Genomic DNA, 27,991 nt, shown 5'->3' with positions numbered 1-27,991 from the left:
TACTTACACTGAATAGAAACCATTAACACAAGGTGTGAAATAATCCTCCATTGTATTTAGAACGGTTTTAAAGTTTCAGCTCCAACAATTAGAAGAATTATAAAATAAGGATAAACCAGAAAAAAAAAAGCACAAAAAAAAACAAAAACAAAAAAAAAAAAAAACACCTTTTCCCTACGTGAATGTAGAAAACCGCAACAAGTATAAAACATGGAACGTGGAAATAAAGTCTAAAATACATTAAAACCCTGACGCAGCGTCTGCTGGTGCGATGCCTGAGTTCATCTTGAGTCGTCTTGGTTCACGGACTTAAGGCTGAGGTCGCGGGGTCCGAGCCGCAGCGTCAGTCGCTGGGAAGGGAAACACAAAAAGTAGCGGTAAGTACAAGAAGGTTCTAGAACAGTGTGCTCCAAAGAGTGTGCCTCCAGCCGTTTCAAAACTACAACTCCCAGCATGCCTGGACAGCCTTCGGCTGTCCAGGCATGCTGGGAATTGTAGTTTTGCAACAGCTGGAGGCACACTCTTTGGAGCACACTGGTCTAGACTATAGACAAGGGGCCGCCCTCCTGAGAGGGGCGCAATTCAGAATTATTGTGCACACTTGGAGACTGTGAAAAAAAGGTCAGAGATCTCCAGGGAGGTTCAAAAAAGGTCATCCAATGATTAAACCTTTTAAATGGTTTAATAAATGACTATATAGTGGTAAATAAGGTTCTTACTACCTTTCTGTAGTCATCAGCCCGAATTCCTGCTTGCTGTACATCCAGTGACAGACTTCCTGTTCCAGTATACACTCTAGCTGGGAATTCAGCCAACTCTATCCCACTGTGTAGAAAGTGTTTTAATCAAGTTCTGGTGGGAAGGATACAGAGGAGGAGTTTTATCAAAACATGTGCAGAGGAAAAGATTACCAATTGCCCATGGCAACTAGATCACTATTTTTCAAACTGTTTTAAAAAAAATAAAAGCAGCAATCTGATTGGTTGCTATGGGTAACTGGTCAATTTTTCCTCTGTACAGATTTTGACAACATTTCCCCAATAGAGTTGGATGAATTTCCAGCTAGATTGTACATAAGAACAGGAAGCACAGCAGACAGGAAGCACAGCAGACAGGAAGCACAGCAGACAGGAAGCACAGCAGACAGGAAGCACAGCAGACAGGAAGCACAGCAGACAGGAAGTTGGGCTGAAGACACAAAAGGTACTAAAATTTACCAATATATGTTCATTTATTATAACAGCCTTTCCCTACTGGGGTGCCTAGTTGGGAAAACACTGTATTGGGGTACGTCTTGAGAAATCCCTGGCAGGGTGCCATGGTGATTAGGTTTTTGTCAGAATATATAAACGCACGTATATGCAATTGATTGTATTAGGCCCCTATTGTGATCAAGAGTCAAAATTGTCATCACAGCCCAGAAAATAAATTGCATAAAAAGTGATCAAAAAGTCAATACTGCAAGACTGGGACCAGTAAAAAACAAAAATGGCACGCAATCGTAATCGCTGTGGGGAATCCAATGTGATTTACGCTTCCATTCTAACAGGTCGGCAGGAAATCTGCAAATCTGACACAACTGGCGACTTCTGGTGGAGCCATTGAAGTGCAGAGTAATACACAGATAAAGGGTCTGTACCTGGCCTGGGTCCGGGTCCATGTCAGAGCGTGCCGGGGAGGGACAGGGACTGTGGGATGATAGAATTCGCAGTCCGGGCGCGTGCAGTGATTACCGAACCTGCAGTGCTGAGAGGACGAAATACAAAGAGACTGAAATGAGCGTCAAACCAGGGGAGGCCGGGGGTAGAAATCTATGGGAGACACTTACCTTGGGGTGATAGAACGGACACTCTGTCTTCTTACAGGCCGGGAAGTAGCGACATTGCTGCACGACAGGCGGGATATGAGCTACTGGGGACAAGAGGGAAAACATTTACAAAACAGACCTGATATGTATATGGGATATATGTGAAAAAAATATTTATATTATAATATATATATATATATATATATATATATATATATATATATATATATATATATATATATATATGTGTGTGTGTGTGTGTATTTCTGTATATGGCATATATGTGAGTATATGTGTATATAGGATATATGTGAGTATATGTATATGGGATATGCGTGAGTATAATATATATATATATGTGTATGTATATGGGAGTATATATATATATATATATATATATATATATATATATATATATATATATATATATATATATATATATATATATATATATATGTATTTCATAATGCTCATAGTCTGTTGACCAGAATAAAAAGAGGAGGAGTCAGAAGAGCAATAGGCTGCATATATTATCCCCCTCAAGTCTGATGTCAGGATGAAACATAAGTGATGTCACCGATCATAGTCGCAGCACTGTAGACAGAGTCTCTACCATTCATATAACACATCATCACCACTGAAAACTTACCTGGCTTTACCAAAGGTGCCGGCGTCCGTCTGCTGGCGTGGGTGTATGGGCAGTCGGCCTTCGCACACTTTGCATCAAATTTACAATTTGGATGAATGAAGAAACATTTCTCCGCAAATCGGCACTTGGGAAAAGCTCTGAAGAAAGAGAAGATAAGACAGGAGAGAGGCTGTGGAGGAAGAAGAGACAGTAGAGAGGACTGTGGAGGAAGATACGACAGGAGAGAGGGGCTGCGGAGGAACAGGAGACAGGAGAGAGGGGCTGCGGAGGAAGAGGAGACAGGAGAGAGGGGCTGCGGAGGAAAAGGAGACAGGAGAGAGGGGCTGCGGAGGAAGAAGAGAGAGAGGAGAGGGGCTGCGGAGGAAGAAGAGAGAGGAGAGAGGGTCTGCAGAGAAGAAGAGACAGGAGAGAGGGTCTGCGGAGGAAGAAGAGAGAGAGGAGAGGGGCTGCGGAGGAAGGAGAGGAGAGAGGGGCTGCGGAGGAAGAAGAGAGAGGAGAGGGGCTGCGGAGGAAGAAGAGACAGGAGAGAGGGTCTGCAGAGGAAGAAGAGACAGGAGAGAGGGTCTGCGGAGGAAGAAGAGAAGAGACAGGAGTGAAGCTCGGAGAAAGAAGGAGAGAGAGGTTGCCCCAGTTCTGGGCTCTTGGGGGGGGTCACTTACTTGCAGGGTGTTGTGGGGTGCTGATAAGGGCAGCGCTCTGCGTTCTTACACGCCGGCCAGTACTTGCAGCGCTCGAGGATCTTCGCTTTGGTTGGAGCCTCGCTGGACTCTGTTGGACAGTAAAAGGGTCAGGTGTTATACAAAGGTCAGGTGTCCTGTGAGGTCAGCAGCAGGCGGGGGAGCGACCTCCATCATCTACGAGAGGCCTTACATTTTTGTAAATAAAGGCTGCGCAATTTCTAAATATATCTTCTGAGATTCAGGTTTTCATCTCCATTACTGACCAGTTACATCTTGAACTGAGAGCAGTGCATTATGGGAGCTTGGCCAGGCTGTAAGGTCAAAATGACTAGCAATGAAAAAAAAACATAAAAAAAAAAACGTGTATTTGCCCCCCACCGATCGCCTGGTGCCTCCATCAAACAACAAAACTGGACAGAATGACATGAACGGCCCAATCTGCTCAGTCGCCCTACACAGGCTAAACCCCATCAGTGGGGGAGGGGGGGGGGGGGTCCTTGACTGTGGCGGGTCATACCATTTGTGCTGGGTGTGTCCTGTAGGATGGGGAAGTTTGGTTCGGCCCTGTTCAGGGTGTTGTACGGCTCAGGATACATTTCCTCCCCCTGTTCTGCGTAACACATGGTCCTCTTCCTCTGGTTCGGAGATGTATCCCGGGGGGCTGGGGACGCCTTCTAAGGTTACGATAAATTTTGGACTCGGAGGTTTTTCAATCACCGCGCTCTCCCTGATGAGGAGAAAAAAAAATAAAAAAGTATATATAATTTATTAAAAAGGGTACTCCGCAGCTCAGTGTTTGGAACAAACGGTTCCGAACGCTGGTGCTGGCAGCTCGTGATGTCATTGCCCCGCCCCCTCATGATGTCACACCCCCTCCCATAGATGCATTGAGGGGGTGGGGCCATGACATCAAGAGCTGCCAGCAACAGCGTTCGGAACAGCAGCAGAGTACCTCTTTAATTATATAGATAGATATACACACACATATTAGATAAAACTTGTCCAACAACACGAATATAAGGTCATAGGTCATCGCTTTAAAGTATGAAGGTTCCTAAAGGGTTAATACAGAGTATGGGGCTCAAGGTCACCGATAATATATTTATTGTATATAAAAATATAATTTCAACATATATTCATAAAGTACGTTGTGTCCCTGCGACTCACAGGGCCCTCGGTTGTGGTCAGGATCACTAGACATAAAATCGTATTAAATAAAATGGGAGCAATATAATAAATCTATATATATGTTGGGGATAATACTCAATAAGTTCTGTTATTTTCCTCAGACACAATAGTGGCGCATGCATATATATATATATATATATATATATATATATATATATATATATATATATATATATATATATAATATATATATAATATATATATGTGTGTGTGTGTGTGTGTGTGTGTGTGTGTGTGTGTGTGTGTGTGTGTGTGTGTGTGTGTATATGTTGGGGATAATACTCAATAATTTCCGTTATTGTCCTCGGACACAGTATTGACTCGGCGGTATGTGATGCCAGGTGCAGTGGATTCCGTTTGTCATAGAGAAGAGGTCACCGGTCCGGGAGGGGAATTAGGACTTCTATGCGGATTCCTCTCCTATCAGGATGCAGTTATAGCTGGTGTCATAAGCCGCTATCGTAAACTATTCTATTTTAAAGCTGCTGAGGAAAGGATCTATGGGGGTCCTGAAACGCGTCCAGCTGATTATTAAGTTTTGTGACCACCACCAACCCCAACATTGTGACCCTATTCCATCTGCGAACCTTATCTACCTAAGACATCGGTCTGTCAATCAAACTACCTGACAGCGCGCGCTGCAGAGACACAAGGACGCCGCCGCGATCAGTCGTGTGTGCCGCCCACTGCGCTGCGATCCTGAGAGACGGCCAAGTCTACAGCTAAGAGCCGACACGGGGGCATAGACCAGCACATGTTGTAAGGTAAACGCCTCATGTCTCTGCAGCGCGCGCTGTCAGGCAGTTTGATTGACAGAACGATGTCTTAGGTAGATAAGGTTCGTAGATGGAATAGGGTCACAATGTTTGGGTTGGTGGTGGTCACAAAACTTCATAGTCAGCTAGACGAGTTTCAGGACCCCCATAGGTCCTATCCTCAGCAGCCTTAAAATAGAATAATTTGTTTACGATAGCGGCTTATGACACCAGCTATTACGGCATCCGAATAGGAGAGGAATCTGCATAGAAGTCCTAATTCCCCTCCCGGACCGGTGACATCTGATCTATGACAAACGAAATACACTGCATCTGACATCACATACCGCCGGGTCATTACTGTGTCTGAGGACAATAACGGAAATTACTGAGTATTATCCCCAATATTATATATATATATATATATATACAACGCCACTATTGTGTCTGAGGACAGTAACAGAACTCGAGTATTATCCCCAACATATATACATACATATATACATACATATATACATATACATATACACATACATATATATATATATATATATATACACACACACACATACACACACACACATATACATATGCCACTATTGTGTCTGAGGATAATAATGGAACTTATTTTTGGCCCTGATTTACTAAGACTGTTGCGTAGGTTTCTTTGAGGGTTTTAATTTCCTAAAAATCCCCCCCCCCCCCCCCGATATTTACTAAAGGTTTCCAACACTTTTCTTTTTGTGCACCTGCTCTGATCTGATCTGTCGGGTTTTCCTCAGCTCGAATCCACCTTATTTCATATGGAAACCTTAGTAAATATGTTGGGTTTTTGTGAAAATGTCCGGAACACGCCCCTTTTTGTGACCACGCCCCTTTCCCAACAGTCACGCCCCTTTTTCGAGAGTTAGTCTGGTTTTTTTGCAATTCTGGCGCAAAGAATTTCTGGCGCAACGCTAGGAGACCTAAGACCGTCATCCCTGACTTTTCCAGGCAACAGGAGCCCTTGGAAAGCTGAACTAATTTACGCAGACTAAAGTAATCAACAGCCGAGCTGCGAGGCTCACTACGAGCCAATTTACTGTAAGTTCTCTCAACTCTACCTGCGAGCGGGACACAATGTACTTTATGAATATAAAAAAATATATATATAAATATATATATATATATATATATATATATATATATATATATATATATATATAATAATAATAAAAGAGAGAGAGAGAGAGAGAAAGAGAGAAAGAGAGAAAGAGAGAGAGAGAGAGAGAGAGAAAGAGAGAGAGAAAGAGAGAATATTTTTACATACAATAATATATTTATCAATATCCGTGACCTTGAGCCCCATTACTCTGTAGTATTTAACCCATTTTTTCCGGCACGTTGGGTACAGGCGTCCATTGGGCAGTTCGGGTCTTTATTGGCGATTATTTCTCCATTTCCTTTTTGTTATACAGAGTAATGTATAATATGTATAGGAAAAAACCTTCAGGGCATGATGGGAGTTGTAGTTTTGCAACTGCTGGAGAGACACAGGTTAGGAAACCCTGCACTACACGCACTGAGCTCTCACAAGACGCCAGCATTGTAGTGCAGACAGAATTGGCGCGGCGGTCACAGATATACGTTCTGGCAGCCGCCGCCGCACCGGGGCAGAGTCCACTCAGGTGAATGACGCCATCACGTGTCTCCAGGGGACGAGGCCTGTGTTGGGTGTCGCTATGGCAACTGTCTCTACTGAAGCTGCAACGGGAGAAAAATGTGCAGACAGCAAACCGATCCCTAGAGCAGTGTTTCCTAACCAGGGCGCCTCCAGCTGTTGCAAAACTACAACTCCCAACATGCCCGGACAGCCGTTGGCTGTCCGGGCATGCTGGGAGTTGTAGTTTTGCAACAGCTGGAGGCACCCTGGGTGGGAAATCCTGCTCTAGGGACTGGATACATCGCCACATGGGAATCAGTGATCAGCAGGGATCAGACAGATCAACGCCAAACTATAAATAACAGGAACGTGACGGGGTAAACAAAAGGAGCGGATCCCAGTGGATCCATAAACCGTGGATGGAGCGGTGCGCACTTCATTCCTACACTAAGGAGCAGTGATCAGTGAGCGCCCCCTAGTGATCAGACATTTATCTCCTAATGATATCCTGTGGAGGTGATAAAGGTTTATATGTCCTCTCAGGTGACTTCTCCGATCCGGGCTCGGACCGCGACAACTTCTTCCAGACAATAGTCTGTCCACGAACTCAGCTGATACTGGCAATGTCTCAGGGGCCCCCGCCGTGCAGGACCCCAACGGCGCCCCCCGCAGGAACGCACTTGGGCCATACAGCAGAGGTGGCATCTGATCACATGATGGTGGGGCCTCAGGTCCTGTGACCACTAACATTCACCCCCTCCCAGGGACGTCCTCACAGGAGGAGACCGGACACCATCGCTGTGCAGTCACCTGTGCGGGGGCTGGGAGCCCAATGTAATGGTGACCCCTATAACTGCGTCACTACCTGAAGGTCCAAATCCAGAAAGACACAAGTCTGGTGCAAGATTAAGTGGGACCCCGAGTCCCAAATTATTGCTATTAAAAAAGGAGAAGTGAAGAGAGAAGGACCCGTCCATTGTGCCCGGGCGGAAAAAACCCTTTACCGCACCTACCTGGGCTGGATGAGCCGTCCTGGTTGCGGCTCCACCGCTGGGGGAACTCCTTGGACTGCCGGATCTTTGGCGGCTTTCAGCCTCTTGAGGATGAAGGAACGGCTGTCCGCAGGTCTGAGGGTCTCCACCTCCTCATCTGATACAAGAGCACACAGAGCATTGTCAACACTGCACACAATGGCGGTAGAGTACTGACGGCTAATAACTAATAGAGCCCCGCACCCTAACCCAGCCCCCCCCCCCCCGCACCCTAACCCAGCCCCCCCCCCCGCACCCTAACCCAGCCCCCCCCCCCGCACCCTAACCCAGCCCCCCCCTCCCCCGCACCCTAACCCAGCCCCCCCCCGCACCCTAACCCAGCCCCCCCCCGCACCCTAACCCAGCCCCCCCCGCACCCTAACCCAGCCCCCCCCCCGCACCCTAACCCAGCCCCCCCCGCACCCTAACCCAGCCCCCCCCTCCCCCGCACCCTAACCCAGCCCCCCCCTCCCCCGCACCCTAACCCAGCCCCCCCCCCGCACCCTAACCCAGCCCCCCCCCCGCACCCTAACCCAGCCCCCCCCTCCCCCGCACCCTAACCCAGCCATCAACTACTTTATAATAATCAAACTTAAAGCATCCAACAATAAAACATGTTTTATATATATAACTCAGTGTCTAATCCTGACCTCGTACATGTAATTTTTATGTGTCTAGCACCTTTATTTTTTGTTTTTATTACACTTTTAATTTAGCTCATTAGTCTGAATTCCTCTCAAAAGGAGAGGGCGTGGCCTCACTGCAGGTCTCCGCCCCCTCCCTCAGTATGCTGTCTGCTCACATCTCCCCTAGCAGTAGCAAAACGACAACTCCCAGAATGTCCTCACTGACAGTAGCCGGACACAAGCTGACAGTGGGAGGAGCCCTGCGCTCACAGCTGTCAATCAAGGAAGTGTGTCCATGACATAGGTGATGACTCATGGACACAGCAGGACTGGTATGTATTCAAGCAGGCAGGGGGGGGGGACTGGCTTTTTCTATATGAAATACTTAACATTTTCTAATGAAAGCAATTACAAAGCCTCTAGGTTATACCTGCTTCACAACATATCAGAAGTTTTTGTATCTGACAGCGGCCATTTAAGGCTTTCTTTCCTTTCACTGGTGGTTCCAAAAAAAGTGCCTCCAGCTGTTGCAAACCTACAATTCCCTGCATGCTCAAACAGCCTATGGCTGTCCGGGCATGCTGGGAGTTGTAGTTTAGCAACAGCTGGAGGCGCCCTGGTTGGGAAATACTGGTCTAGGGCTGAGTGTAGGACAGTTTTTTCCCCACTAGTGCCCCATCAGAGGTTGCAAAACTACAACTCCCAGAATGCTTGGAGTTGTAACTTTGCAACAGGTAGAGGCACACTGGTTTATAAACACTGATGTAGACAATACTCTGTGAGCTCAGGCCGCGGGTTAGTGTATCCCAACCAGTGCGTCTCCAGCTGTTTCAAAACTACAACTCCCAGCATGCCTGTCTGGGACCCCCCCCCCCTTATAATGCAAGTATCACATGTATGTAAGGACACTGAACACAACCAAACCAATAAGATGGAGGGCAGACACCTTGTCTCCAAATCTGCGCTTCACTGGAGGGATCGGGCTGAAGTCGGGAGAGGACGTCCATTCTGCGCTGCTCTGCTGAAACAAGACCGGGATACGTCATCACACGGCGCGGCGCTCAGCATTAAGCCGCGTTCACACAGTTATTTCCGTACAGAATAACAAATATTCCACACGTTTATCTGTTCAGGCGGGCGCAAGGACTGTTTGGAAAAACACCAACTCTAACGCGGACCCCAACCCCCCCAGACACGCAGCCCCCCCCCCCCGCAAACACGCAGGTCACCCCCCAAGACACGCAGCCCACCCCCCCCAACTGACACGCAGGCTCCCCCCCCAACCCCTCCAGACACGCAGGCTCCCCCCCCCCCCCTGACATGCAGGCCCCCCCCCCCCAACCCCTCCAGACACGCAGCCCCCCCCACCCAACTGACACGCAGGGCCCCCCCAACCCCCTCCAGACACGCAGGCCCCCCCAACCCCTCCAGACACGCAGGCCCCCCCAACCCCTCAAGACACGCAGGCCCCCCCCAACCCCTCCAGACACGCAGGCCCCCCCAACCCCTCCAGACACGCAGGGCCCCCCCCAACCCCTCCAGACACGCAGGCCCCCCCAACCCCTCCAGACACGCAGGCCCCCCCCAACCCCTCCAGACACGCAGGCCCCCCCAACCCCTCCAGACAACCCCCCCCCACAGCCTGGCCGAGGGGTTTGTGGTCCATACCTGGCGCAGTGTCCATTACAGTCGCCTCCTCCGCCTCCTCCTGGTAGCGAAGCGCAGACGCTCGGCTCTTCAGCAGGATCAGCTCCTCCTCATGTGTAGGACGGGTGCGGGGGGCCACGGGCACAGTCTGCTTCAGAGGAGCTTTAAGGTTACAGACATAAGGAAAACAGTGAAGACTGAGCCGACGCCACTTCTCTCATAAGCGGAAAGCAGTTTTATGCAAACAGAGTGTCCCCAGCTGCTGCAAAACTACAACTCTACCTGTAAAGTAGTGATATAGGGGGGACGTCTTGTTACCTGTAGAGTAGTGATATAGGGGGGCACGTCTAGTTACCTGTAGAGTAGTGATATAGGGGGGCACGTCTAGTTACCTGTAGAGTAGTGATATAGGGGGGCACGTCTAGTTACCTGTAGAGTAGTGATATAGGGGGGGGCACGTCTAGTTACCTGTGGAGTAGTGATATAGGGGGGGGCACGTCTAGTTACCTGTAGAGTAGTGATATAGGGGGGGGGCACGTCTAGTTACCTGTAGAGTAGTGATATAGGGGGGCACGTCTAGTTACCTGTGGAGTAGTGATATAGGGGGGGGCACGTCTAGTTACCTGTAGAGTAGTGATATAGGGGGGGCACGTCTAGTTACCTGTAGAGTAGTGATATAGGGGGGGCACGTCTAGTTACCTGTAGAGTAGTGATATAGGGGGGGGCACGTCTTGTTACCTGTAGAGTAGTGATATAGGGGGGCACGTCTTGTTACCTGTAGAGTAGTGATATAGGGGGGGCACGTCTAGTTACCTGTAGAGTAGTGATATAGGGGGGGCACGTCTTGTTACCTGTAGAGTAGTGATATAGGGGGGGGCACGTCTAGTTACCTGTAGAGTAGTGATATAGGGGGGGCACGTCTAGTTACCTGTAGAGTAGTGATATAGGGGGGGCACGTCTTGTTACCTGTAGAGTAGTGATATAGGGGGGCACGTCTTGTTACCTGTAGAGTAGTGATATAGGGGGGGCACGTCTAGTTACCTGTAGAGTAGTGATATAGGGGGGGGCACGTCTTGTTACCTGTAGTGATATAGGGGGGGACGTCTTGTTACCTGTAGTGATATAGGGGGGGACGTCTTGTTACCTGTAGTGATATAGGGGGGGACGTCTTGTTACCTGTAGAGTAGTGATATAGGGGGGCACGTCTAGTTACCTGTAGAGTAGTGATATAGGGGGGGGCACGTCTTGTTACCTGTAGTGATATAGGGGGGGCACGTCTAGTTACCTGTAAAGTAGTGATATAGGGGGGACGTCTTGTTACCTGTAGAGTAGTGATATAGGGGGGGGCACGTCTTGTTACCTGTAGTGATATAGGGGGGGCACGTCTTGTTACCTGTAGAGTAGTGATATAGGGGGGGCACGTCTAGTTACCTGTAGAGTAGTGATATAGGGGGGGCACATCTTGTTACCTGTAAAGTAGTGATATAGGGGGGCACGTCTTGTTACCTGTAGTGATATAGGGGGGGCACGTCTTGTTACCTGTAGAGTAGTGATATAGGGGGCACGTCTTGTTACCTGTAGAGTAGTGATATAGGGGGGCACGTCTTGTTACCTGTAGAGTAGTGATATAGGGGGGCACGTCGTTACCTGTAGAATAGTGATATAGGGGGGACGTCTTGTTACCTGTAGAGTAATGATATAGGGGGGGCACGTCTTGTTACCTGTAGAATAGTGATATAGGGGGGACGTCTTGTTACCTGTAGAGTAGTGATATAGGGGGGGGCACGTCTTGTTACCTGTAGAGTAGTGATATAGGGGGGGCACGTCTTGTTACCTGTAGAGTAGTGATATAGGGGGGGCACGTCTTGTTACCTGTAGAGTAGTGATATAGGGGGGACGTCTTGTTACCTGTAGAGTAGTGATATAGGGGGGGCACGTCTTGTTACCTGTAGTGATATAGGGGGGGGCACGTCTAGTTACCTGTAGAGTAGTGATATAGGGGGGGCACATCTAGTTACCTGTAGAGTAGTGATATAGGGGGGCACGTCTAGTTACCTGTAGAGTAGTGATATAGGGGGGGGCACGTCTTGTTACCTGTAGTGATATAGGGGGGGGCACGTCTAGTTACCTGTAAAGTAGTGATATAGGGGGGACGTCTTGTTACCTGTAGAGTAGTGATATAGGGGGGCACGTCTTGTTACCTGTAGAGTAGTGATATAGGGGGGCACGTCTAGTTACCTGTAGAGTAGTGATATAGGGGGGGGGGGGCACGTCTTGTTACCTGTAGTGATATCGGGGGCACGTCTTGTTACCTGTAGAGTAGTGATATAGGGGGGGGCATGTCTTGTTACCTGTAGAGTAGTGATAAAGGGGGGGCACGTCTAGTTACCTGTAGAGTAGTGATATAGGGGGGGCACATCTTGTTACCTGTAGAGTAGTGATATAGGGGGCACGTCTTGTTACCTGTAGAGTAGTGATATAGGGGGGCACGTCTTGTTACCTGTAAAGTAGTGATATAGGGGGGCACGTCTTGTTACCTGTAAAGTAGTGATATAGGGGGGGGCACGTTATGTTACCTGTAGAGTAGTGATATAGGGGGGGCACGTCTTGTTACCTGTAGAGTAGTGATAAAGGGGGGCACGTTTAGTTACATGTAGAGTAGTGATATAGGGGGGGCACGTCTAGTTACCTGTAGAGTAGTGATATAGGGGGGGCACGTCTAGTTACCTGTAGAGTAGTGATATAGGGGGGGCACGTCTTGTTACCTGTAGAGTAGTGATAAAGGGGGACACGTCTAGTTACATGTAGAGTAGTGATATAGGGGGGGCACGTCTAGTTACCTGTAGAGTAGTGATATAGGGGGGGGGCACGTCTAGTTACCTGTAGAGTAGTGATATAGGGGGGGGCACGTCTAGTTACCTGTGGAGTAGTGATATAGGGGGGCACGTCTAGTTACCTGTAGAGTAGTGATATAGGGGGGGCACGTCTTGTTACCTGTAGTGATATAGGGGGGCCACGTCTTCTGTTAACCTGTAGAGTATGTGATATAGGGGGGCACGTCTTGTTACCTGTAAGAGTAGTGATATAGGGGGGGGCACGTCTTGTTACCTGTAGAGTAGTGATATAGGGGGGGCACGTCTTGTTACCTGTAGAGTAGTGATATAGGGGGGGGCACGTCTAGTTACCTGTAAAGTAGTGATATAGGGGGGGCACGTCTAGTTACCTGTAGAGTAGTGATATAGGGGGGGGCACGTTCTTGTTACCTGTAGTGATATAGGGGGGGGCACGTCTTGTTACCTGTAGAGTAGTGATATAGGGGGGGCACGTCTAGTTACCTGTAGAGTAGTGATATAGGGGGGGCACGTCTAGTTACCTGTAGAGTAGTGATATAGGGGGGGCACGTCTAGTTACCTGTAGAGTAGTGATATAGGGGGGGGCACGTCTTGTTACCTGTAGAGTAGTGATATAGGGGGGGGCACGTCTTGTTACCTGTAGAGTAGTGATATAGGGGGGGCACGTCTAGTTACCTGTAGAGTAGTGATATAGGGGGGGGGCACGTCTTGTTACCTGTAGTGATATAGGGGGGGGTTGTACCTGTAGTGATAGGGGGGACGTCTTGTTACCTGTAGTGATATTAGGGGGGGACGTCTTGTTACCTGTAGTGATATAGGGGGGGGCACGTCTTGTTACCTGTAGAGTAGTGATATAGGGGGGGGCACGTCTAGTTACCTGTAGAGTAGTGATATAGGGGGGGGCACGTCTAGTTACCTGTAGAGTAGTGATATAGGGGGGGCACGTCTAGTTACCTGTAGAGTAGTGATATAGGGGGGGCACGTCTTGTTACCTGTAGAGTAGTGATATAGGGGGGGCACGTCTTGTTACCTGTAGAGTAGTGATATTAGGGGGGGCACGTCTAGTTACCTGTAGAGTAGTGATATAGGGGGGGGGCACGTCTTGTTACCTGTAGTGATATAGGGGGGGGACGTCTTGTTACCTGTAGTGATATAGGGGGGGACGTCTTGTTACCTGTAGTGATATAGGGGGGGCACGTCTTGTTACCTGTAGTGATATAGGGGGGGGCACGTCTAGTTACCTGTAGAGTAGTGATATAGGGGGGGCACGTCTTGTTACCTGTAAAGTAGTGATATAGGGGGGGCACGTCTTGTTACCTGTAGAGTAGTGATATAGGGGGGGGCACGTCTTGTTACCTGTAGAGTAGTGATATAGGGGGGGGCACGTCTAGTTACCTGTAGAGTAGTGATATAGGGGGGGGCACGTCTTGTTACCTGTAGTGATATAGGGGGGGACGTCTTGTTACCTGTAGTGATATAGGGGGGGACGTCTTGTTACCTGTAGTGATATAGGGGGGGACGTCTTGTTACCTGTAGTGATATAGGGGGGGCACGTCTTGTTACCTGTAGTGATATAGGGGGGGCACGTCTTGTTACCTGTAGAGTAGTGATATAGGGGGGCACGTCTAGTTACCTGTAGAGTAGTGATATAGGGGGGGGCACGTCTAGTTACCTGTAGAGTAGTGATATAGGGGGGCACGTCTAGTTACCTGTAGAGTAGTGATATAGGGGGGGCACGTCTTGTTACCTGTAAAGTAGTGATATAGGGGGGCACGTCTTGTTACCTGTAGAGTAGTGATATAGGGGGGCACGTCGTTACCTGTAGAATAGTGATATAGGGGGGGACGTCTTGTTACCTGTAGAGTAATGATATAGGGGGGGCACGTCTTGTTACCTGTAGAATAGTGATATAGGGGGGACGTCTTGTTACCTGTAGAATAGTGATATAGGGGGGACGTCTTGTTACCTGTAGTGATATAGGGGGGCCACGTCTTGTTACCTGTAGAGTAGTGATATAGGGGGGGGCACGTCTTGTTACCTGTAGAGTAGTGATATAGGGGGGGGCACGTCTTGTTACCTGTAGAGTAGTGATATAGGGGGGGCACGTCTTGTTACCTGTAGTGATATAGGGGGGGCACGTCTTGTTACCTGTAGTGATATAGGGGGGGAACGTCTTGTTACCTGTAGAGTAGTGATATAGGGGGGCACGTCTTGTTACCTGTAGTGATATAGGGGGGCACGTCTAGTTACCTGTAGAGTAGTGATATAGGGGGGGCACGTCTTGTTACCTGTAAAGTAGTGATATAGGGGGGCACGTCTTGTTACCTGTAGAGTAGTGATATAGGGGGGGCACGTCTTGTTACCTGTAGAGTAGTGATATAGGGGGGGCACGTCTAGTTACCTGTGGAGTAGTGATATAGGGGGGGGCACGTCTAGTTACCTGTAGAGTAGTGATATAGGGGGGCACGTCTAGTTACCTGTAGAGTAGTGATATAGGGGGGCACGTCTAGTTACCTGTAAAGTAGTGATATAGGGGGGACGTCTTGTTACCTGTAGAGTAGTGATATAGGGGGGCACGTCTTGTTACCTGTAGAGTAGTGATATAGGGGGGGCACGTCTAGTTACCTGTAGAGTAGTGATATAGGGGGGGGGCACGTCTTGTTACCTGTAGTGATATAGGGGGGCACGTCTTGTTACCTGTAGAGTAGTGATATAGGGGGGGGCATGTCTTGTTACCTGTAGAGTAGTGATAAAGGGGGGGCACGTCTAGTTACCTGTAGAGTAGTGATATAGGGGGGGCACATCTTGTTACCTGTAAAGTAGTGATATAGGGGGGCACGTCTTGTTACCTGTAGTGATATAGGGGGGGCACGTCTTGTTACCTGTAGAGTAGTGATATAGGGGGGGCACGTCTTGTTACCTGTAAAGTAGTGATATAGGGGGGCACGTCTTGTTACCTGTAGAGTAGTGATATAGGGGGGCACGTCGTTACCTGTAGAATAGTGATATAGGGGGGACGTCTTGTTACCTGTAGAGTAATGATATAGGGGGGGGCACGTCTTGTTACCTGTAGAATAGTGATATAGGGGGGACGTCTTGTTACCTGTAGAGTAATGATATAGGGGGGGCACGTCTAGTTACCTGTAGAGTAGTGATATAGGGGGGACGTCTTGTTACCTGTAGAGTAGTGATATAGGGGGGGGCACGTCTTGTTACCTGTAGAGTAGTGATATAGGGGGGGCACGTCTTGTTACCTGTAGAGTAGTGATATAGGGGGGGCACGTCTTGTTACCTGTAGTGATATAGGGGGGGCACGTCTAGTTACCTGTAGAGTAGTGATATAGGGGGGGCACGTCTAGTTACCTGTAGAGTAGTGATATAGGGGGGCACGTCTTGTTACCTGTAGAATAGTGATATAGGGGGGGACGTCTTGTTACCTGTAGAGTAATGATATAGGGGGGGCACGTCTAGTTACCTGTAGAGTAGTGATATAGGGGGGCACGTCTTGTTACCTGTAAAGTAGTGATATAGGGGGGCACGTCTTGTTACCTGTAGAGTAGTGATATAGGGGGGGCACGTCTAGTTACCTGTAGAGTAGTGATATAGGGGGGGGCACGTCTTGTTACCTGTAGTGATATAGGGGGGGGCACGTCTAGTTACCTGTAAAGTAGTGATATAGGGGGGACGTCTTGTTACCTGTAGAGTAGTGATATAGGGGGGCACGTCTTGTTACCTGTAGAGTAGTGATATAGGGGGGGCACGTCTAGTTACCTGTAGAGTAGTGATATAGGGGGGGGGCACGTCTTGTTACCTGTAGTGATATAGGGGGGGCACGTCTAGTTACCTGTAAAGTAGTGATATAGGGGGGACGTCTTGTTACCTGTAGAGTAGTGATATAGGGGGGGCATGTCTTGTTACCTGTAGAGTAGTGATAAAGGGGGGGCACGTCTAGTTACCTGTAGAGTAGTGATATAGGGGGGGCACATCTTGTTACCTGTAGAGTAGTGATATAGGGGGGCACGTCTTGTTACCTGTAGAGTAGTGATATAGGGGGGCACGTCTTGTTACCTGTAAAGTAGTGATATAGGGGGGCACGTCTTGTTACCTGTAAAGTAGTGATATAGGGGGGCACGTCTTGTTACCTGTAGAGTAGTGATATAGGGGGGCACGTCTTGTTACCTGTAGAGTAGTGATATAGGGGGGCACGTCTTGTTACCTGTAGAGTAGTGATATAGGGGGGGCACGTCTTGTTACCTGTAGAGTAGTGATAAAGGGGGGCACGTCTAGTTACATGTAGAGTAGTGATATAGGGGGGGCACGTCTAGTTACCTGTAGAGTAGTGATATAGGGGGGGGCACGTCTAGTTACCTGTAGAGTAGTGATATAGGGGGGCACGTCTAGTTACATGTAGAGTAGTGATATAGGGGGGGGCACGTCTAGTTACCTGTGGAGTAGTGATATAGGGGGGCACGTCTAGTTACCTGTAGAGTAGTGATATAGGGGGGGCACGTCTTGTTACCTGTAGTGATATAGGGGGGCCACGTCTTGTTACCTGTAGAGTAGTGATATAGGGGGGCACGTCTTGTTACCTGTAAAGTAGTGATATAGGGGGGCACGTCTTGTTACCTGTAGAGTAGTGATATAGGGGGGGCACGTCTAGTTACCTGTGGAGTAGTGATATAGGGGGGGGCACGTCTAGTTACCTGTGGAGTAGTGATATAGGGGGGGGCACGTCTAGTTACCTGTAGAGTAGTGATATAGGGGGGCACGTCTAGTTACCTGTAGAGTAGTGATATAGGGGGGCACGTCTAGTTACCTGTAGAGTAGTGATATAGGGGGGGGCACGTCTTGTTACCTGTAGTGATATAGGGGGGGCACGTCTTGTTACCTGTAGAGTAGTGATATAGGGGGGCACGTCTTGTTACCTGTAGAGTAGTGATATAGGGGGGCACGTCTTGTTACCTGTAGAGTACAGGTAACAAGACGTGCCCCCCTATATCACTACTCTACAGGTAACAAGACGTGCCCCCCTATATCACTACTCTACAGGTAACAAGACGTGCCCCCCTATATCACTACTCCACAGGTAACAAGACGTGCCCCCCCTATATCACTACTCTACAGGTAACTAGACGTGCCCCCCCCCCTATATCACTACTCCACAGGTAACAAGACGTGCCCCCCCTATATCACTACTCCACAGGTAACAAGACGTGCCCCCCCTATATCACTACTCTACAGGTAACTAGACGTGCCCCCCCCCCCCTATATCACTACTCCACAGGTAACTAGACGTGGCCCCCCCTATATCACTACTCTACAGGTAACAAGACGTGCCCCCCTATATCACTAGAGTAGTGATATAGGGGGGGCACGTCTAGTTACCTGTGGAGTAGTGATATAGGGGGGGGGCACGTCTAGTTACCTGTAGAGTAGTGATATAGGGGGGGGCACGTCTTGTTACCTGTGGAGTAGTGATATAGGGGGGGCACGTCTTGTTACCTGTGGAGTAGTGATATAGGGGGGGGGGCACGTCTAGTTACCTGTAGAGTAGTGATATAGGGGGGGCACGTCTTGTTACCTGTGGAGTAGTGATATAGGGGGGCACGTCTTGTTACCTGTAGAGTAGTGATATAGGGGGGCACGTCTTGTTACCTGTAGAGTAGTGATATAGGGGGGCACGTCTTGTTACCTGTGGAGTAGTGATATAGGGGGGGGCACGTCTTGTTACCTGTAGAGTAGTGATATAGGGGGGCACGTCTTGTTACCTGTAGAGTAGTGATATAGGGGGGGCACGTCTTGTTACCTGTAGAGTAGTGATATAGGGGGGCACGTCTTGTTACCTGTAGAGTAGTGATATAGGGGGGCACGTCTTGTTACCTGTAGAGTAGTGATATAGGGGGGGACGTCTTGTTACCTGTAGAGTAGTGATAAAGGGGGGACGTCTAGTTACCTGTAGAGTAGTGATATAGGGGGGGCACGTCTTGTTACCTGTAAAGTAGTGATATAGGGGGGCACGTCTTGTTACCTGTAGAGTAGTGATATAGGGGGGCACGTCGTTACCTGTAGAATAGTGATATAGGGGGGACGTCTTGTTACCTGTAGAGTAATGATATAGGGGGGGGCACGTCTTGTTACCTGTAGAATAGTGATATAGGGGGGACGTCTTGTTACCTGTAGAATAGTGATATAGGGGGGACGTCTTGTTACCTGTAGAGTAGTGATATAGGGGGGGGCACGTCTTGTTACCTGTAGAGTAGTGATATAGGGGGGGCACGTCTTGTTACCTGTAGAGTAGTGATATAGGGGGGGCACGTCTTGTTACCTGTAGTGATATAGGGGGGGCACGTCTTGTTACCTGTAGAGTAGTGATATAGGGGGGGCACGTCTAGTTACCTGTGGAGTAGTGATATAGGGGGGGGCACGTCTAGTTACCTGTAGAGTAGTGATATAGGGGGGCACGTCTAGTTACCTGTAGAGTAGTGATATAGGGGGGCACGTCTAGTTACCTGTAAAGTAGTGATATAGGGGGGACGTCTTGTTACCTGTAGAGTAGTGATATAGGGGGGCACGTCTTGTTACCTGTAGAGTAGTGATATAGGGGGGCACGTCTAGTTACCTGTAGAGTAGTGATATAGGGGGGGGGCACGTCTTGTTACCTGTAGTGATATAGGGGGGCACGTCTTGTTACCTGTAGAGTAGTGATATAGGGGGGGGGCATGTCTTGTTACCTGTTGAGTAGTGATATAGGGGGGCACGTCTAGTTACCTGTAGAGTAGTGATATAGGGGGGGCACGTCTTGTTACCTGTAAAGTAGTGATATAGGGGGGGCACGTCTTGTTACCTGTAGAGTAGTGATATAGGGGGGGCACGTCTTGTTACCTGTAAAGTAGTGATATAGGGGGGGGCACGTCTTGTTACCTGTAAAGTAGTGATATAGGGGGGGCACGTCTTGTTACCTGTAGAGTAGTGATATAGGGGGGCACGTCTAGTTACCTGTAGAGTAGTGATATAGGGGGGGCACGTCTTGTTACCTGTAAAGTAGTGATATAGGGGGGGCACGTCTTGTTACCTGTAGAGTAGTGATATAGGGGGGGCACGTCTTGTTACCTGTAAAGTAGTGATATAGGGGGGCACGTCTTGTTACCTGTAGAGTAGTGATATAGGGGGGACGTCTTGTTACCTGTAGAGTAATGATATAGGGGGGGCACGTCTTGTTACCTGTAGAATAGTGATATAGGGGGGACGTCTTGTTACCTGTAGAATAGTGATATAGGGGGGACGTCTTGTTACCTGTAGAGTAGTGATATAGGGGGGGGCACGTCTTGTTACCTGTAGAGTAGTGATATAGGGGGGGCACGTCTTGTTACCTGTAGAGTAGTGATATAGGGGGGGCACGTCTTGTTACCTGTAGTGATATAGGGGGGGGCACGTCTTGTTACCTGTAGAGTAGTGATATAGGGGGGGCACGTCTAGTTACCTGTGGAGTAGTGATATAGGGGGGGGCACGTCTAGTTACCTGTAGAGTAGTGATATAGGGGGGCACGTCTAGTTACCTGTAGAGTAGTGATATAGGGGGGCACGTCTAGTTACCTGTAAAGTAGTGATATAGGGGGGACGTCTTGTTACCTGTAGAGTAGTGATATAGGGGGGGCACGTCTTGTTACCTGTAGAGTAGTGATATAGGGGGGCACGTCTAGTTACCTGTAGAGTAGTGATATAGGGGGGGGGCACGTCTTGTTACCTGTAGTGATATAGGGGGGCACGTCTTGTTACCTGTAGAGTAGTGATATAGGGGGGGCATGTCTTGTTACCTGTAGAGTAGTGATAAAGGGGGGGCACGTCTAGTTACCTGTAGAGTAGTGATATAGGGGGGGCACATCTTGTTACCTGTAAAGTAGTGATATAGGGGGGCACGTCTTGTTACCTGTAGTGATATAGGGGGGGCACGTCTTGTTACCTGTAGAGTAGTGATATAGGGGGGGCACGTCTTGTTACCTGTAAAGTAGTGATATAGGGGGGCACGTCTTGTTACCTGTAGAGTAGTGATATAGGGGGGCACGTCGTTACCTGTAGAATAGTGATATAGGGGGGGACGTCTTGTTACCTGTAGAGTAATGATATAGGGGGGGCACGTCTTGTTACCTGTAGAATAGTGATATAGGGGGGACGTCTTGTTACCTGTAGAGTAATGATATAGGGGGGGCACGTCTAGTTACCTGTAGAGTAGTGATATAGGGGGGACGTCTTGTTACCTGTAGAGTAGTGATATAGGGGGGGGGCACGTCTTGTTACCTGTAGAGTAGTGATATAGGGGGGGCACGTCTTGTTACCTGTAGAGTAGTGATATAGGGGGGGCACGTCTTGTTACCTGTAGTGATATAGGGGGGGCACGTCTAGTTACCTGTAGAGTAGTGATATAGGGGGGGGCACGTCTAGTTACCTGTAGAGTAGTGATATAGGGGGGGCACGTCTAGTTACCTGTAGAGTAGTGATATAGGGGGGGGCACGTCTTGTTACCTGTAGTGATATAGGGGGGGCACGTCTAGTTACCTGTAAAGTAGTGATATAGGGGGGACGTCTTGTTACCTGTAGAGTAGTGATATAGGGGGGCACGTCTTGTTACCTGTAGAGTAGTGATATAGGGGGGCACGTCTAGTTACCTGTAGAGTAGTGATATAGGGGGGGGGCACGTCTTGTTACCTGTAGTGATATAGGGGGGCACGTCTTGTTACCTGTAGAGTAGTGATATAGGGGGGGGCATGTCTTGTTACCTGTAGAGTAGTGATAAAGGGGGGGCACGTCTAGTTACCTGTAGAGTAGTGATATAGGGGGGGCACATCTTGTTACCTGTAGAGTAGTGATATAGGGGGCACGTCTTGTTACCTGTAGAGTAGTGATATAGGGGGGCACGTCTTGTTACCTGTAAAGTAGTGATATAGGGGGGCACGTCTTGTTACCTGTAAAGTAGTGATATATGGGGGCACGTCTTGTTACCTGTAGAGTAGTGATATAGGGGGGCACGTCTTGTTACCTGTAGAGTAGTGATATAGGGGGGCACGTCTTGTTACCTGTAGAGTAGTGATATAGGGGGGGCACGTCTAGTTACCTGTAGAATAGTGATATAGGGGGGACGTCTTGTTACCTGTAGAGTAGTGATATAGGGGGGGGCACGTCTTGTTACCTGTAGAGTAGTGATAAAGGGGGGCACGTCTAGTTACATGTAGAGTAGTGATATAGGGGGGGCACGTCTAGTTACCTGTAGAGTAGTGATATAGGGGGGGGGCACGTCTAGTTACCTGTAGAGTAGTGATATAGGGGGGCACGTCTAGTTACATGTAGAGTAGTGATATAGGGGGGGGCACGTCTAGTTACCTGTGGAGTAGTGATATAGGGGGGCACGTCTAGTTACCTGTAGAGTAGTGATATAGGGGGGGCACGTCTTGTTACCTGTAGTGATATAGGGGGGCCACGTCTTGTTACCTGTAGAGTAGTGATATAGGGGGGCACGTCTTGTTACCTGTAAAGTAGTGATATAGGGGGGCACGTCTTGTTACCTGTAGAGTAGTGATATAGGGGGGGCACGTCTAGTTACCTGTGGAGTAGTGATATAGGGGGGGGGGCACGTCTAGTTACCTGTGGAGTAGTGATATAGGGGGGGGGCACGTCTAGTTACCTGTAAAGTAGTGATATAGGGGGGCACGTCTAGTTACCTGTAAAGTAGTGATATAGGGGGGCACGTCTAGTTACCTGTAGAGTAGTGATATAGGGGGGCACGTCTAGTTACCTGTAGAGTAGTGATATAGGGGGGGCACGTCTTGTTACCTGTAGTGATATAGGGGGGGCACGTCTTGTTACCTGTACATCATTTTGTGCACCTGATGACCTAACCGGCAGCGCCTGGATGAATGAGGTCCTTTTCCATTTTCCGTTTGATGACTACGTCAGGACGTATGTGCCTGTGACCTCCGGCTTGCAGCCCTCCTTTGGACATCAGTGAGTACCCCTATTTGGGGTGATATGCGTTACTTCTATTTACATCTGGTGAGCAGCCACCTATAAGTGCCGTGGGTTTCTCCCACATTTACACTTGCTGTTTGTGTTTAAGGGTAATACACGAGGCGCCGTTCCCCGGTCTTTTTTCTTTCTATTTATTTCATTGTTACCTGTAGAGTAGTGATATAGGGGGGACGTCTTGTTACCTGTAGAGTAGTGATAAAGGGGGGACGTCTAGTTACCTGTAGAGTAGTGATATAGGGGGGGCACGTCTTGTTACCTGTAGAGTAGTGATATAGGGGGGGCACGTCTTGTTACCTGTAAAGTAGTGATATAGGGGGGACGTCTAGTTACCTGTAAAGTAGTGATATAGGGGGGCACGTCTTGTTACCTGTAGAGTAGTGATATAGGGGGGCACGTCTTGTTACCTGTAGAGTAGTGATATAGGGGGGGGGCACGTCTAGTTACCTGTAAAGTAGTGATATAGGGGGGCACGTCTTGTTACCTGTAGAGTAGTGATATAGGGGGGCACGTCTTGTTACCTGTAGAATAGTGATATAGGGGGGGCACGTCTTGTTACCTGTAGAGTAGTGATATAGGGGGGGCACGTCTTGTTACCTGTAGAGTAGTGATATAGGGGGGCACGTCTTGTTACCTGTAGAGTAGTGATATAGGGGGGGCACGTCTTGTTACCTGTAGAGTAGTGATATAGGGGGGCACGTCTTGTTACCTGTAGAGTAGTGATATAGGGGGGCACGTCTTGTTACCTGTAGAGTAGTGATATAGGGGGGCACGTCTTGTTACCTGTAGAGTAGTGATATAGGGGGGCACGTCTTGTTACCTGTAGAATAGTGATATAGGGGGGGGCACGTCTTGTTACCTGTAGTGATATAGGGGGGGCACGTCTTGTTACCTGTAGAGTAGTGATATAGGGGGGCACGTCTTGTTACCTGTAAAGTAGTGATATAGGGTGGCACGTCTTGTTACCTGTAGAGTAGTGATATAGGGGGGCAAGTCTTGTTACCTGTAGAATAGTGATATAGGGGGGGGCACGTCTTGTTACCTGTAGTGATATAGGGGGGGCACGTCTTGTTACCTGTAGAGTAGTGATATAGGGGGCACGTCTTGTTACCTGTAGAGTAGTGATATAGGGGGGCACGTCTAGTTACCTGTAGAGTAGTGATATAGGGGGGCACGTCTAGTTACCTGTGGAGTAGTTGGTGGTCCTCGTGATGGACTCCTGAGCTTCGGATATGGCTTTCAGAATGAGGTTCTTGTTGGCTTGTTTGGACGGGGGCAGGGTTGGCCTAAGAAATGAGAAAAGGTTCGGACACAGTCAGTTCTCTATTCCAGAACTCCATGTAAATCAGTGCAGACACTGAACAAGCAGCAGGCGCTCAGAGACCTCATACAACCCCTGGAGACAGACCGGTCCTAAAATACAATGGGAGATGGTTCCCTACATCAGATGACCGATCAGCGTCTGGGGAAAATACAAATCACAACAGAACGAGTAGGAACTCCGAACCCCAGGACCCCGAGCGGAGCCCACAGGTGAGACCCTATAGTGTGGGGACCTAGGTACGCAAATTACCTACATCATGTGACTGCATATATAGAGCCCGGGGCCCTGAATTATCCAGGTGCCGCAAAGTCAGATCAGAAATCAGTATTCGGTCCAGTCCTATTGACTAATGGTAAAGGTCTGTTGTGTTCTTTTTTAGGGTTGGGGGGGGGGCAGCATACAGCCTACAACTACCCGCCGATGGCCATCAGGGCATGCTGGGAATTGTAGTTATGCAAGGACTGAAGAACAATGCTCGAGAGGGGGGGGGGGGGTAGACAATGTTTAGTTATTTTATGGAATGCTCCCCAGGATCATGGGATTTCTCCTCCGCTACCTCCTCTCCGGCCGAGACGGCACCGACACACTGCTGGATAAACCGGCCGCCCGGGACATGTGATCCTCCTCGTCTTCCTCCTCCTCCTGCACATCCTCAGCAAATCTCTTCACCTTCACCACAGAACTGGCCACCGGGATCTTCCTCTTACGGAAACCGTCCGCCTGCAAGAAACGGGAGGTTAGAGAGTGAATCCCACCAGCAGAATAGTGAGTGCAGCTCTGGGGTATAATACAGGATATAACTCAGGATCAGTACACAATAAGTAATGTAATGTATGTACACAGTGATCTCACCAGCAGAATAGTGAGTACAGCTCTGGAGTATAATACAGGATATAACTCAGGATCAGTACAGGATAAGTAATGTAATGTATGTACACAGTGACCTCACCAGCAGAATAGTGAGTACAGCTCTGGGGTATAATACAGGATATAACTCAGGATCAGTACAGGATAAGTAATGTAATGTATGTACACAGTGACCCCACCAGCAGAATAGTGAGTACAGCTCTGGGGTATAATAGAGGATATAACTCAGGATCAGTACAGGATAAGTAATGTAATATATGTACACAGTGACCTCACCAGCAGAATAGTGAGTACAGCTCTGGGGTATAATACAGGATATAACTCAGGATCAGTAGAGGATCAGTAATGTAATATACACAGTGACCTCACCAGCAGAATAGTGAGTACAGCTCTGGAGTATAATACAGGATATCACTCAGGATCAGTACAGGATAAGTAATGTAATGTATGTACACAGTGATCTCACCAGCAGAATAGTGAGTACAGCTCTGGAGTATAATACAGGATATAACTCAGGATCAGTACAGGATAAGTAATGTATATACACAGTGACCTCACCAGCAGAATAGTGAGTACAGCTCTGGAGTATAATACAGGATATAACTCAGGATCAGTACAGGATAAGTAATGTATGTACACAGTGACCTCACCAGCAGAATAGTGAATACAGCTCTGGAGTATAATACAGGATATAACTCAGGATCAGTACAGGATAAGTAATGTAATGTATGTACACAGTGACCTCACCAGCAGAATAGTGAGTACAGCTCTGGAGTATAATACAGGATATAACTCAGGATCAGTACAGGATAAGTAATGTAATGTATGTACACAGTGACCTCACCAGCAGAATAGTGAGTACGAGTATAATACATTAGGATTACCAGTCTTCGGACATGTACCCACCTCTCGTGCTGTTCTCTCGGTGGCTGAGGACATGGCAGACATGTAGGTCTCCTCAGCGGCGCTCACATCATGGGGCTCATACATCTTTGTGGCACTGGGGGTCCGGTTGACCTGTGCGCTCTTGGGTCTGGCAGTCTGGACCCCGCTCTCATGGAGTCTTTGGATGGTGCTGGCCTCTGTAACTTGGTAAAGGTTCTGGCTGCTCCCCGGGGGTCTGTACAGCGGAGCCGTAGGTCTTTGTGCTCGGATACTGGAGATCGTAACCGGGATCTTCCTTGAGAACTGCAAATGGTCGGGTCCGAAGCTCAAGTCGTCATTGAAGGGGTCATCGGAGTCCAGCTTGATGTCAATCACGGCCTCGGAGGGGGAGAATTCATAGATGGGCTTCACTGCCGAGGTAAGACGGGCGGCTGTGCCGATCTCAGAAGAGACCCTAGAAAACCATGGACTAAAATGAAGGGCGAGTGAAGTAAACAGGGACGGGGCCATCCATAGAGACGGAGGAGCTGCCCCCAATCTACAGGACCCCCCTGGAGCTGATCACAGGGGGGCCCTCTGCATAACATCCATGTGAGGGGCCCCAGGTCTGTAATAGGGGATAATCCTGTCTATAGGAGAAGCCGGGAATCAGGAACGGTAGAGGGGTGGGGGGAGGTTGGGTGGGGGGAGGGAGGTTGGGTGGGGGCTTTACACCTGACCTCCCTGTATCAAGGGGATTCTAGCAGAAAGGAATAATCCTGACAACCTCCTGTACAGATGAGCTGACACACTGTCACGCAGTACCTGACATCCGCAGATCGCTGCTCTCTAGCGTCGCTGTACATCCTCTCCTGGCGAGGCGGCGGAGCTTCTCTCCCAGAATCCTCTCTGCTTAGCGGCAGGCTCTTAAGGGGAGGCATGCTGCTATTGAAGATGATGGCCTCCGACGCTTTTAGGCTATTTGTTTCTGAATTGAAATATAAAAAAAATATAATAAATAAAAAAAAAGTCAAAAGAATAACAGGTCCGAGGATTGTCAAACGACCCCCCCCCCCCCCCCCACAACCACAAAGGGGTACTCCGGTGGAAAACTTTATTTTTTTTTTAAATCAACTGGTGCCAGAAAGTGAAACAGATTTGTAAATTTATTTCTATTAAAAAATCTTAATCCTTCCAGTACTTATTAGCTGCTGAAAACTGCAGAGGAAATTCTTTTCTTTTTGGAACACAGAACTCTCTGCTGACATCACGAGCACAGTGCTCTCTGCTGACATCTCTGTCCATTTTAGGAACTGACCAGAGCAGCATATGTTTGCTATGTGCATTTTCTCCTACTCTGGACAGTTCTTAAAATGGACAGAGATGTCAGCAGAGAGCACTGTGGTCATGATGTCAGCAGAGAGCTCTGTGTTCCAAAAAGAGAAGAATTCCCTCTGTAGTATTCAGCAACTAATAAGTCCTGGAAGGAATAAGCTTTTTTTTTTTTTAATAGAAGTAATTTACAAATCTGTTTAACTTTCTGGCACCAGTTGATTTAAAAAAATATATTTAAAAAAAATAAATAAATAAAAAAAAAGGTTTTCCACTGGAGTACCCCTTTAAAATGTAACGGCGCCGATCCGATGAGGAAAGGGTTAACAAAACGTGTGGAGATTAGATTTGCCCGACCATTTAGAAGATAGAATCGTGTTTCCCAATCAGGGTGACTCCAGCTGTTGCAAAACTACAACACCCAGCATCCCCGGACAGCCAAAGGCTGTCCGGGCATGCTGGGTGTTGTAGTTTTGCAACAGCTGGAGGCATGTTGGTTGGGATACACTGCCATGAAGGCTGATAACAACAAAACTACAAATCCCAGCAGAGTCTTGCATAGAAAATATCCTAAAGCACATGGGATCCACTGACAATATTCCAGGGTGTCTCCAGTTGTTGCAATACAGAAGGCTGTCCGGGCATGCTGGGAGTTGTAGTTTTGCAACAGCTGCAGGCACCCTGGTTGGGAATTGCTCATATAGGGTCCA

General features: G+C 48.5%; 1 protein-coding gene across 1 annotated transcript in view; it reads right to left on the bottom strand.

Annotated features, from left to right (window-relative positions):
- Positions 1–27,991, bottom strand: part of ZC3H14 (zinc finger CCCH-type containing 14) — a 42,283-nt gene continuing 14,292 nt past the window's right edge. Inside the window, 14 exon segments of the mRNA XM_056546168.1 lie at positions 1–350; positions 1,640–1,746; positions 1,829–1,911; positions 2,457–2,593; positions 3,116–3,224; positions 3,654–3,760; positions 3,762–3,863; positions 7,735–7,870; positions 9,325–9,399; positions 10,047–10,187; positions 24,080–24,180; positions 24,775–24,938; positions 25,992–26,424; positions 26,775–26,937. Of these exon segments, the coding sequence (XP_056402143.1) occupies positions 344–350; positions 1,640–1,746; positions 1,829–1,911; positions 2,457–2,593; positions 3,116–3,224; positions 3,654–3,760; positions 3,762–3,863; positions 7,735–7,870; positions 9,325–9,399; positions 10,047–10,187; positions 24,080–24,180; positions 24,775–24,938; positions 25,992–26,424; positions 26,775–26,937 (1,865 nt within the window). The 3' untranslated portion in view covers positions 1–343.

This window comes from Hyla sarda, chromosome 11 (assembly GCF_029499605.1).
Source record: "Hyla sarda isolate aHylSar1 chromosome 11, aHylSar1.hap1, whole genome shotgun sequence".
In the NCBI taxonomy this organism is placed as follows: Eukaryota; Metazoa; Chordata; class Amphibia; order Anura; family Hylidae; genus Hyla; species Hyla sarda.
The sequence above is the reverse complement of the archived record's forward strand: the minus strand, read 5'-3'. Positions and strand labels throughout refer to the sequence as shown.